Genomic DNA, 13,654 nt, shown 5'->3' on the forward strand with positions numbered 1-13,654 from the left:
GCGTCATGGATCCATTTTGTCACCTATAAGAAACAATTCTAACAAAGCCATACCGAACATCGCACTATTCTTCTAGCGGTGGCGTAGTAGTATTTATTTTTAATTCAATATAAATTTATGTATTCTTGTTTACTTGAAACACGGCCAATTTTCGTTAATACATCGTGAAAGTGATTTTGGAGTTCCCTTATCAAAAATTTGGGTCATGTTTGTCAAAATCACTCGCCATTCTTTCGAGTTACAGACCGCAATGTTGAAGGAGCAGTAATTAACACAGAATTGAATTGCGTTACATGTTAAACTGCAGTTATTTATAAAGATACTGCGTCAGCAAGCGTCTTTAATGAAGTGGACAGATATAAGCGTGGCAACATAGTGGCAACACATGTAAATCCTAAGCATGAATTGAATGATTACATAGCGGAAGAAAAGGGTCACTTTTTAAATCGAACATGTCTGATCACTACTACGCATTTACTTTGTCAACTGTTCACAAAACAATATAACAGATAACTTTGCTCTATTGGCTAAGACTATCATGATCATTATGATCCTCTCCAAGCTCTCTTTCTATTTTTATTACTTATTTTGTTTTTCTAAATTCCACATTACAGACTACTCAATGAATCAGTTAATTGTTAGCACGCATATTTTTCACGCATAATAATACCCAGTGCAGGAAAGGCCGCGCTATTCTCGGCGCGCTAAATCTACACAATGCGAAATGGCGGCGCTTTTAGATCGACCGACTTAATGTCGCTAGTTGTAAAGCCATTACAGTCTTCCGTAATGGTAATTGGGCTGATTTTTATGTGTGAGGACTTAATATAATGGGTACTTAATGATACCTACTGAGTTCTTTATTCGTGATCTGATAGTTCAATTGTAATTTCAATTTTATCGACTTTTTAATCTTTATGGTGTCTTCTATAATTATTGCTCTCTTTGGTGGTATTGGTATCTCGTTAAACAAGTTACTAGTTTGCAACTTGTATAAAATAAGTTACATTGATTGTAACATTTATTAGAGGAACTTCAACATCCTCAATAATTGGAAGATATTCTGATAAATCTTCAAAGTAAAAGAATGTTTATTTGCATAACCTTCCTATAATTCTACTTGGCGTACCTACTACATCTATCAACTCTATCTCTATCTATCTTGTGCAATATTAAGTATTTTATTTATCGTCTACAGAACCATCATGCAGCCTGTTCAGAGTTCTTCTTTGACTTCCTATTTATTTACAATTCTTTTGCAATATAAAGCTATAGGTATCAATTTTGTCAACAGAATCATCAAGCAGCCTATTCAGAGCCCTACCTTCCACTAGTTCCACTACCTATTTATTTACAATTATTTTGCTATAATAAAGCTATAGGTATCAACTTTGTCACCGAACCCTTAGGCAACTTATTCATAGTTCTACCTTCTACTACCTATTGTATTTACTACTATCTGTGCCCCGCGGTTTTACCCGCAGTGCTCCGCTCGTGTTGGTGATGATATATAACCTATAAGGCTTCCTCCATAAATGGGCTATCACACCGAAAGAATTTTTCAAATCGGATCAGTAGTTCTCGAGATTAGCGCGTTCAAACAAACTCTTCAGCTTTATAATATTAGTATAGATTATTTTTTAGAATAAACTATAGGTATCAATTTTGTCAACAGAACCATCAGGCAGTATATTCGGAGTGCCGCTATCGCAGTGCGTGGAAACAGAACGCGCGCTGCGGCGGCAGCACGGCGGGTCGCGCGCTTCGCTCGCCTCGCTCGGGGCTCTCGAGAAAGGGGATGATGTGAGTGACATAGATAAATAGATAATTCTTCATTGCACACACATAAATAAACATAAAATACAGATAAACACAAACAGACAAGTATGTACAAATGGTGGCGACATAATATGTACGTATCTATCGCTTTTTCGTTTATTTAAGGATATTTTTTGATAATGTCCTTGATACCCTCATTGATCATTTTTGATGTAAATTTTCATTCAATGTTTGCGCTTTTTCTCTAACAGATATGTTTAACAGAACTTATCAGCTATGAAATCAACTCTTATAGTAACAGAAAGTGATATTGTGGAATATTTTTCATGTCTCTATCACTATTGTTTTTGATATGACGAATACAAATATAGAATACGTAGGCAACCAGAAATAACTCTTTGATATAGATCTTCTGGGTTCTCTCTCTAGATAGATGATAAAATGTCTTTCATACGTAAGATATGCCTTGCACTTGAAAGACACATTAAGCACCTAGTATTTCTATTTGATCTTATTAGAATGAAGGTACATACATCAATTATTTTATCAGGTGCCAAATACTTTCCTAAAGTTGTGTTATCTTTGAACGATGACGTCACATCGGCACGAGCGAACACTCTGGAAACAGAAATAGATTAGAATTACTTTACGAGATTTATAAACAAACAGACCGGTAACCTGTGTTTTAATAATAGTGTAAAATTATGTGATATATGCCGAACGGACTTTGAAACGTGTGTAGTGAGAATTGAGATGTTATCTTTTAAATGGTATTATTAGAGGAAAAAAAATATATTATAACTTTTCAAATGTTAAGGGATAGATCTAATTTAGATTTCTCCTGACTTAAAAATTAAAAATTCATTTTAAAGTCCTATGGAAAACTGGATTTTTTATATCAAATGATATGATTTCCTGTAAAAAACATGGTAAATTGCATATGCTCCTGACTATCTTTGTCAATTTTCAGTCATTGAGCTATTGTTTTGACTAGCTATTTTTGCGTGAAACTAATTACAATTTTTCTCGTTTAATAGTAGCAGAATACCACAGATTGAAGAAAAAAATCCACATTAAACTGCTCAGCACAAAAACATCGTGCAAAGGGCCTAAATTGTCAATCAGTTCTGACCTGCCATTTTTCCGTGAAACTACTAAACATCCATCTACCCAAAGACTTTCGCGTTATTTTTAATAATACCACAGATTAAATAAAACTTTTCCGCCTTAGATTTTAAGTATCTACAAAAAAACTTTCAAAGATCACACAAAAATGAATAATCACAAACACTGAATATCGTTTGGCATTAGCGATTTGGATCAGAAATAGTTGCGGCGCGCGCGCCAACACACGTAGCGTGCACCTGGGCCTATCCACTATGCACCGCACGTTTACGGGATTGTCGCTTTTAACGGGTTTAAAACGGGGTTTATTTTAAAATAGATTAATGAGATTTTTTTAAAGAACAGAAAAAAAAACACGAGCTGATTCGAATACGCGTCTTTCGCCCGGTAAGGTGAATTTGAAGCATTTCAATGCTATAAAGCTAAATATTAAATAGATAAATGTCACTGGGTAGTTTATTAAGTTAAATTAAGCAATTATCTTGACTTGGACTACCGCGGTAAAGCTATTGCGTAGCATGCCTTCAAGCCACACCTCCGCGCCCGTCGGAGTGGGGAGCGTGAGGTTTTTTGTTACGCAATTTCTGGATTCGGTCCCCGCGCACAAGGCCCGCGATAGAAGCTATGCAATAGCTTAACTTTCATGCAAGACAATTTTATTCTCCGCCCCGCATTCAACCCATGACCTTTCTTTTTCACGCTTATTTCTTTAAGACATTCTTAAACGACGTGCAACATTATGCTTTGGCTAAAACGGGAAAATACCGTAATTTTTATACCAACTGCGCAGTCCATATAACCGTCTGATTGTATCAAATGGTTTCGTAGCATTCAATCCCAAGGTGATGAAAGCTCGTTCATTCAAAAGGCAGTAGTTTTTGGACCTAAATATTTCAGAAACATCTATTGTAACTTCTTCAAAACTTTGCTTGTACCATACCACATAATTCCGAAGAAAAGAATAATATACAAAACTGAATAACATTAAAATCCACCGCAACCAACGAGGCTTACATTAAGACCTTTAATGCTCGCCTTGTACTAAAATTACTCCAGCAAATTAAATAAAAGCGTTAAAAGCGTAACGTCTGGCAGTTGGCTTGATTTTCAACAAAACCGTGAAATAGCCATAAACACTAGTAATACACGTTAATGTCACGTTTGTTTTCTGTTACTCGCTGGCCGAGCTGATTTATCGTTCCTAGATATTGGTACAATGTCGGCAAATGTAAGCAACTATTGGAAAATTCTAATATGAAATTCACATTATATTTGTGCTCGTTTGGATGATTTTGTTTATTACGGTGATCCTGTACAAATTGATTGAGAAATTGTTTCCTTTCTACCATGTTTCTTTGTATTTAGATTGCAAACTTACTTTTGTCAAATATTTAAAACTAGCTTTCCGCCCGCGGCTTCGTCCGCGTTTTCAGAGAAAAACCCGTTCCCGTAGGATTTCCGGGATAAAACCTATCCTATGTCCTTTCTCGGGTATCAAAATATATCTATACCAAATTTCATGCAAATTGGTTCAGTAGTTCAGGCGTGATTGAGTAACAGACAGACAGACAGAGTTACTTTCACATTTATAATATTAGTATGGATTAGTATGGATTAAGGCCATAATTGCACCTAGTTTGTTTTATAGTCATAAAGCACGTGGTAATTGAGGATACATTCTCCTAATAAATTTCACAAGATTGGTGTACTTTTAGAATTACTACCTGCCATGACACATTTTTTCATCGTCATGTAAGTCATGAAAGACATACATGTTCGTATTTGTACCATATAATCTACAAATGCGATGTTTAATATCTGGCCGTAGATTATTTCTTTGAATTTATCATTTTATAAACTATCACCTTATTTCTGGTCAATGGACATGTTGATATCGAATAGAAATAAACAACAGTGACGCAGGCAATACACTCTGATCATTTATGTGAATCATATGATCTAAAGATCGTTTTTGTAGCAAAGCCAAGACATGAGGAAAATGTGCTTAAAATACAACGTGAAAATTTTTATCTTCTGGAAATTTGCACTTGAGAATTGACCAGATAACTGATGAAACAATGTATTTCCTATAAATAAAGTAATTCATGAAGACTAGAGAACTTCTTTCAGCTCTGAAGCAAGTCTGTTCAATACAGATTTAGTCCTATGTACAAAGCTGATTGTTCCCAGAAATCCATAAAGACATTCGAAGTAAATGATACGTATTCGACAAAGCAGACGAAATCACAGACGAGTCGTAGGCGTCATGCGTTTACATGAGACGAGCCAACTAACGTTTAGTCAATAGATCAATGTAATGACAGAGGGTGTTCCGATGATTTATGCGACGGAGGATGCATTACAGCCGAAACTGCACGTCTTATTGCTTACACAAACCGAAATTCTCGTAAATATTGAGAGGCGCCAATTGATTTATGTTAACATCGGGTTTAATATCGATGCAGATATTGCAAGGAATGTGCAATGTTCTACGATTATTTGAGCGGAATTGGTAGTTTTAATTCGATTTTTATATACCGAATAAATAGCTGCTATTTATCTCTAGTTATCTGTATCAAGATTTTATTTATGGTAGTCATTATATGTCCTAACAAAGATGTTCCTAAGGGAGATTGGAATTATGATGATATTAAACTAACGGAAGAAGAAAAGGAAGAACGAAACATTTAATTGCTTTTAAAATGCCAGTACTATAATGATATCTATGTATTCAATTTCCCCGAAGCTCAGACTGTTTAAATATTTACCAGTCTAAAAATCACAAACATCAAAGTCTGCGAATAAAATAATATTCTATCGATCAAAGCGATTATAGCTAAGATGTTTACATTCAACATTTTCGTGTGTTTACAGTAAATCTGGAGCTCTCGATGCTCACATTAATACGGAAGTTGACTGGGAGTGAATAAAAAAGCTATTAAAACGAGTCCAGCCATAGCCAGCTGTTCCCGTGACAGCCCAGTTAGATAATTGAAACATCACACAATCGCTAGAAAAGTCTTCATAGGTCAGATTTGACGTAGCTCGTCGTCACGCTGACGTCACAGGTATCTGGTTACCTGGCTGGCCTTTACTTTCATTAAGGCCACGATAATTTTATACGATGACGCCTCGCCCATCCCAATGTCCAGAAATAAACCACCAATAGGCATAGCCGGTTGCTAGCCGAAAATGGCCCTGAACTTTGGGCGCTTTCTCTTTTTACGAGTTGCAATACCACTTACCTCTGCAGGAAGAAGATTTATGCGGTATAATAAAATTTTACGTCTGTTTAGCTACAAATCAGCGTAAGTGTTCCGCTGACGTCGGATTGATGACTCAAAATGAATACCGTAAACGTTTCCATAACTGCTAACGATTTTTTCTGGAGTCGTTTTAATAGCCAATTAACAATAGCAGGAACAACGAATTGCAGAATAGTAGAATCTATTTACAATTTCTCGAATATGAATAATTGAATTTTTATGATACATGAGGGCAAAAGAGCTGTCAATACAAACCAGAACACATTCATTCATAAGCCTAAAAATTTTTAGTAGTACTTGATTTTCAATTCCAATAATCTTGTTTACGTTGATGATTCCTTACTTGAAAGGAATACACTGCTTCAGTATTTGATAAACCTTAGCAATTTCGTTGAACACTGTTAACATTCCAATCATCCAGCTCTCATATAGTTTTTCTTATTCCTCTATAATAATCTATTCCTCTATAACTATGTGGTATCTATGTACAGTATATGTAGTTTATGTAGTATGTAGGCATTTTTTTAAATATATTCTTTCTTTTATTTATTTTTTGCGCTATCCTTATTCTTCTCACATTTCCTTTCCTACCAGGTTGCCTGGCAGAGATTGCTGTGTAGCAATAAGGCCGCCTATTGTGCAAAATTTTTGTACCTCACTAATTTGTACCAAATTTCCTATATTGTTTTGTACAATGAAGTGTTATAAATAAATAAAAATAAATAAATAAATAGGTATACTTCAGTATTCACAACATTAAGGTAACGTTTGCAGAGTGAATCCTGCGACTCCGGCGACTGGGGCTGGTCGGGGCTGGACGAGAGCGGGCCGCGGGTGCCCGCGCTGGTGTCGGCCTGCCTCGCGCACCTGCGGCGGCACGTCTCCACCCTCGGCCTCTTCCGTGTGTCTGCTTCTAAGAAGAGAGTTAGACAGGTTAGTGCTAACTGCTAATGTACCTTTATGGTTGAAGGCTAAATGTTTTAAGAATAAGATGTATAATATTGATGTACTAGCTGTGCCCCGCAGTTTTACCCGCATTGCTCCGCTCCTATTGGTCTTAGCGTGATGATAATATATATATACTTAGCCCATAGTATTCTTCGATAAATGGGCTATCTAACACCGAAAGAATTATTTCAAATCGGACTAGTAGTTTGCTCAAACTCTTCAGCTTTATAATATTAGTATAGATTTTTTTACTTTGATAGTTTGGATATAAATGTTTTGAAAATCATAAATCATTGAACTGAACATAAAAATCGATGTTTTTTTTTTACTTATATTTAAAAAAGTTTTCGCATTATCATTAGTCGCTTACTGCATGAAAAATTTTCTTAATATTCTGTAGGTATTTACTATGTTTGACGACGCGGTTGGCGCAGTGGTAAAGTAACTGCCTACTGAGCCGACGGTCCCGGGTTCGATCCCCGGTCAGGGCAAATATTTGTGTGATGAACTCAATTATTTGTTCTTGGGTCTGGGTGTTATTATCTATATATGTATTTATTAAATATTATATCTATCGTCGCCTAGTACCCACAACACAAGCCTTAATTGAGCTTACTGTGGGACTAGGTCGATTTGTGTAATAATGTCCTATAATATTTATTTATTATTTATTTATTTATTTATGTGATAATCAATATCCACACGACTTTTTCCTTGTTAAGTATCTTAAATGTACGTAATTCACTTCTCTTATAACAAACAACCCAAAACACAGCTCAGTTACACGAGAAGTTTTCAATAAAGCCCACTTCCACGAATCGCGACTCCACTAAACCGGGCTATAATTAGCGGAATTAAATACGTCATAACGCGAACCAAAACACTAATTAACTCGCAACAGTTCAACAAAGTAACAAACTCCGGCCAGTTGCTATGACAGAATATACAAGCGTAAGTCTGGTTTGGTTTATGAAGTGGAAATCAACACACTCGGGATCAAACATTTACAGAATTAGATGGGCACGGTAGCGCGTAAATCTATAGGATTAGTTACAAAACGTTCGGAAGCAAACGTTTGTTTAAATAATAAATAAATAAAAATTCTTTATTGACAAAAAATTTTACATTTTGAAATATAGAAGTCTCTGACTTCCAAACTAGGTAAAAACCTGTATGTCAGGAGTCAGCAATAGTTAAATAATAGGTACTTAATTGGCAAGAATATTTACAGAAGTAACAAAGATTATAACTTTAAAGTACCGTGGAATAGGGCACCTGTCGTTAGCATATTGTAAAATGGTCCAGTTCATGAATGTTCAATAATTTTGTAAACAAAACCATTTCTAAGATATCACTACGCCTTATCTAAAAGTAAGAAATGACGAAATACGTCTCTTTATACTGGGATAAAGTAATAGACCGTGTTGTTTACTTGGGGCATGCCTTAGAGGAGGGGCTATTCAATAACTCCTCCTTAACTCAAATCAAATGGAAATTAGAAAAATTTGGTGAGGGTCGATAGAAACGAACTTTTAATCTTCAATCGTGTAGGTTTCTAAACACTTGAAGAAACAAGTCGATATAAAAAGACTAGTTTGGTTAATTAAATAAAAGCAAAGATAATAAAGCTCTAGCCATCGCGATGCAATACCAAATGAAGCTAACGATTAATTAAATGTAACATTGTAATTAGTTTCTTCTAAATAGTAACTCTAAAAGTACTTCATCGGGCATTTCTTGTACAAATTACAAAATAATGAAATAATTAAAAGATTGCCAAAAATCGCACAATATCCGTTGGCTCAAATGCTTGATATGTAAATTGCAATGAATAATGATGGATAGGTATTTACGCCTCCGCTAGAGGCTAGTGTATCGAACTAGATTTTTTAGAACGAGAATATGTAAACATTGCGATGTTTTGTTCGTTGGTAAAAGAACAATTTTACACAATCGGTGAATGCAATTTTCCGTTTTATGATAAAAGCGGTGTTCCTAAAGATTGTTAAAACACACATTGATAAGACAAACATTTTGTTAACAACACAGATTGTTAAGACAAACATTTATTAAACACTATCACAAGAAATAAACGATTACCTTTTTAAAAGTAAAATGGTTGGAGGTAATTGAATCACAGCGGAAATTAAAATAGATATCTCAAGAATTGAATGTTTTCTCAATTTGCATAGCTTTTCATACAACAGTGAATACTGAATAGCCGTTGGCCCAGATTGGTATAATTTATTAAGTCCTCCAGTGTTTGTAATCTAAACGGTGCAATATATGAGATAGATTTCAATCGGTAGATCGTTCGAGAAACATAAAGGTACTTAAAGTTCGCATTATTCCGATTGTTCAACGAAGAGTTTAAGGGATATTGACGCACATGTATCAGATCTGGATTTTCTTACTGATAAATGATAATTTATTTTAGGTAGGTATCATAAATTATCTGTTAACCATATTCCCAATTCCAATCACTTAAGCGCAGGTTTTGCATGAAATTCTAAGAGCAAATATCTCTTCAACATGAGTAAATCTAAAGTTCAAGTCAACGATACACAGAAAACAATCCCAAAAATTACTCGAGCGCTCTTAATGGTCCGCACAAATATTTTCAACATTAACAACCAGCTTGAAATATGGTAATTTTAAAGAGATGACTGTTAGGAGTGGGAGGATATTCCATCTCGCACCTGGCAACCTCCCAGCGCTTAAGATGTTAAGTGATTCGTCTATCACAGCACAAGTCATTTTACACAATTTATCAAACCAGAAACATTGTCCCTGCCAAAGATTTTAGATATGCACTTATATTAATTTCCTGTTCTAAATACGCTTCATAAATCATTGTTTGTGTAAGAAAATAGGTATTTGTAAATATGACACATGCGGCAAAACAGGAATTTACAATGTTGAAAATGTGGGTTTTGGGAGTATAAATGTTTACAGCAGTTTAGAATTCGTGGCAGTTGTTATAAAATCGCAAAACTCTATCTTGGATACATTTCTACACTAATTAGTTGATGTTTAATTTTGTTAAAATAGCAATGTGACTTATAGGCCTCCAAATCATCATAGGAAACCAATGACCATGTTATAGACCTATGATACTATCTAAATTCACTCTTGTGACAGCATTTCGAACTATTTCCGTGATAATTCAACAAAAAACATCTAATGCTCCAAAGCATTCTTACCATCAAATACCTGACCTAGTTCCTCCAACTTTCCAGCTACGTGAAGAATGGGAGAGGGGTCAAGAAGCAGCGTTAGATGAAGCTCTTCCACACGACGTGGCCACATTATTGAAGGAGTTCCTTCGGGACCTCCCGGATCCTCTGCTGTGCCGGGACCTGTACCCCGCCTTCTTGCAGACTCAGAGTGAGTGAAGGTTATTCGATGTGTCTGTCACTATTTCTTAATGTTTGATAAATTAAGTTTTAATTCTGTAATTTGTGGAAATCATTTTGTTTATGATTTTTTCTAAAAAAATTTAATTTAATGTTTTGGTTTATATATTTATTTTTGTCAAAACATTTAATATCTTCCAGCTTATCTTCCAGTTTAGTAAATCCAAGCTGTTCCTGCATTGTGCAATTTTTCGAAAAATTTTGATCCGTATCATATTGTATATCAATTACAATCTACAGCAAAAAAAGCTGTTACGGATCACAATTTTAGATTTCAATCAAACTGTTTGCAATCTCACGGCGACGTATATAAACTGTATTGTCGTTCAGAGATAAGCAACCGCAGCGTGCAGTGGGAGGCGCTGCGGCTGATCGTGTCGCTGCTGCCGGCCGCGCACCGCGACACGCTCAGCGCGCTGCTCGCCTTCCTCGCGCACCTCGCGGCGCACGCCGCCGGCAACCGCATGGACGCCGCCAACCTGGCCACCGTGTTCGCGCCCAACATCCTGCACCGCAGCGGGCCCGGCGAGGCGGCCAGGTACACACACACACGCACACACACACACACACACACACACCGCACACAACCGCATGGACGCCGCCAACCTGGCCACCGTGTTCGCGCCCAACATCCTGCACCGCAGCGGGCCCGGCGAGGCGGCCAGGTACACACACACACGCACACACACACACACACACACACACCGCACACAACCGCATGGACGCCGCCAACCTGGCCACCGTGTTCGCGCCCAACATCCTGCACCGCAGCGGGCCCGGCGAGGCGGCCAGGTACACACACACACGCACACACACACACACACACACACACCGCACACAACCGCATGGACGCCGCCAACCTGGCCACCGTGTTCGCGCCCAACATCCTGCACCGCAGCGGGCCCGGCGAGGCGGCCAGGTACACACACACACGCACACACACACACACACACACACACCGCACACACACACACACACACTGTACACACCGCACACATCGCACACACACACCCGTCAATATAAATTTATAAAAAACAGAAAAAATTCGATCACGATTCGGAACTCCAACCCGCATCCTTCCACGCCAATCCGGGGCGGACGCTTGACCAACTCAGCCACCCGCCTCGTGATCGTAATTTTTTCTATTCTTTATAAATGTATATTTATGAAGCCTTAGATTACAAAATAAAAGACAGATGGAGCGTTGCCGAACTAAACCGAATAATTTATCGTCATTTCCATAAAGCTATGTGTGCTGTCATTTCGCCGTTGCACTGTACGTACACGGTGCTTCTGTGTGGGTGTTATGTTACCAGATATTGAAAATTATCCCAAAATTTTCCCCGACTACGGAAGAAAGAGGGTTATGTTTTTCGAGTGTAGGTATGTATGTATAATATTTCTTTGACACGCCCTGCAGTATAAACTGTTGGATCGATTTTGAGTTGTGACTTATGAGGTGTCATTGCAATCATCTGAATTATGAAGGTAGCTGTGGTGGTAGTGACGTAGGCTACATAAATTATTAGCAGTCATGTTTTAATTTTTATTTTAATATTTAAATTCGGGTTTTTGATATTATTTTATAATATTGTAAAAATTATTTTATCACCTATCTACTAAAGTTATACATGGACAAAATAATTTTATTCAATTTTTATTAAATAAATTACATTAAATTTATTAAATAAATTACATTAAATTTATTAAATAAATTACATTAAATTTATTAAATAAATTACATTAAATTTATTAAATAAATTACATTAAAAAAAGTTTTTATTTTTCAAAACATATGAATGCGAATAGCGGTAGTTTTTAGTCGAGAATGCGGGACATTTTATTTTCATCATATCCATCATGTGTTCACATGAATTAAATCGCAAGCGAAAATGACGCTTTTTATAAAAGTAACAAAAAAATGTATAATACTTTTTAAAATAATCTAATAATGACCATGAACTTTTATTGCACTATACAAATAATCACATTCACGATCGAAAAATCCAACAGCACTACCCCGAATATCTTTTAACCATTTTACCCCAAAAAATGGCAAATTCATTTTCAAAATACTGGCAGCATACGTTGAAGTTTTGAATTCCTTCGTATTTGTAAAATTATTATTTGTATACAAAATTAAATAAGCCAAATAATCTACAGAAAATCTGTAAAACGATGTTTTATCTTTTTGTTTGTTTTCGGGAACAAGTTTTACAGCGTTTTAATATCACAAGACAGCATTTTTTTACTAAAATATCAAACCCCTTTTGACGTATTGCATGACACTAGAATCGCTATAGCACTAGCGGAGGAACGTATTCGTTTTTGATTTCGTATTTTCTTTGACAAGGGCGATGAATGATTGACATGCTCCATCTGTATTTTATTTTGTAATCTAAGTATGAAGCATTTGAATGTCATAAAACCAAAAATATCAAATTCAGCATTATTTTTTTTTAAATAAAAATCATTTATTGAGTAACAATACATTGACATAAATTATACAAACTCGACGATCGCCTCAACTAGGTATAATTTATAAACCTGTGCTAGAGACGACCGACGCCTTCCACATTATTCTAATAAATTGAGCATTATTGTCCACAGTGCGGAGCAGCTGTCGGAGCGCACGGACGTGATCAACGTGGTGCGGCAGCTGGTGGAGCGGCACGCGGAGCTGTGGGCGCTGCCGGCGGAGCTGCTGCACGACGCGTACGTGCTGCTCGCGCGCCAGCACCCCGCGCTGCTCGACTCGCTGCTGCTCAAGCGCGCCGAGTGAGTGTCTAGTGCTGTGCTGAGCTATTAGTACGAGCTGTGGAGCTGTGGGCGCTGCCGGCGGAGCTGCTGCACGACGCGTACGTGCTGCTCGCGCGCCAGCACCCCGCGCTGCTCGACTCGCTGCTGCTCAAGCGCGCCGAGTGAGTGTCTAGTGCTGTGCTGAGCTATTAGTACGAGCTGTGGAGCTGTGGGCGCTGCCGGCGGAGCTGCTGCACGACGCGTACGTGCTGCTCGCGCGCCAGCACCCCGCGCTGCTCGACTCGCTGCTGCTCAAGCGCGCCGAGTGGGTGTCTAGTGCTCTACTGCACATTAAACATCTATTGTTAAAAAATTGGTTGT

The 13,654-nt window shown here is 37.3% G+C and overlaps 1 protein-coding gene across 1 annotated transcript in view; it reads left to right on the forward strand.

Moving 5' to 3' along the window:
- RhoGAP102A (Rho GTPase activating protein at 102A) overlaps nt 1–13,654 on the forward strand; it is a 43,824-nt gene that overhangs the window by 26,000 nt on the left and 4,170 nt on the right. Inside the window, exons 4-8 of the mRNA XM_089711272.1 lie at nt 1,676–1,803; nt 6,945–7,103; nt 10,358–10,505; nt 10,865–11,453; nt 13,145–13,312. Of these exons, the coding sequence (XP_089567398.1) occupies nt 1,676–1,803; nt 6,945–7,103; nt 10,358–10,505; nt 10,865–11,453; nt 13,145–13,312 (1,192 nt within the window). The remainder of the gene's footprint in view (nt 1–1,675; nt 1,804–6,944; nt 7,104–10,357; nt 10,506–10,864; nt 11,454–13,144; nt 13,313–13,654) is intronic.

Source organism: Colias philodice, chromosome 26, assembly GCF_061535455.1.
Source record: "Colias philodice isolate Cphi_HAF_F1 chromosome 26, ilColPhil1 Martin Lab GWU primary, whole genome shotgun sequence".
NCBI classification, from domain to species: domain Eukaryota; kingdom Metazoa; phylum Arthropoda; class Insecta; order Lepidoptera; family Pieridae; genus Colias; species Colias philodice.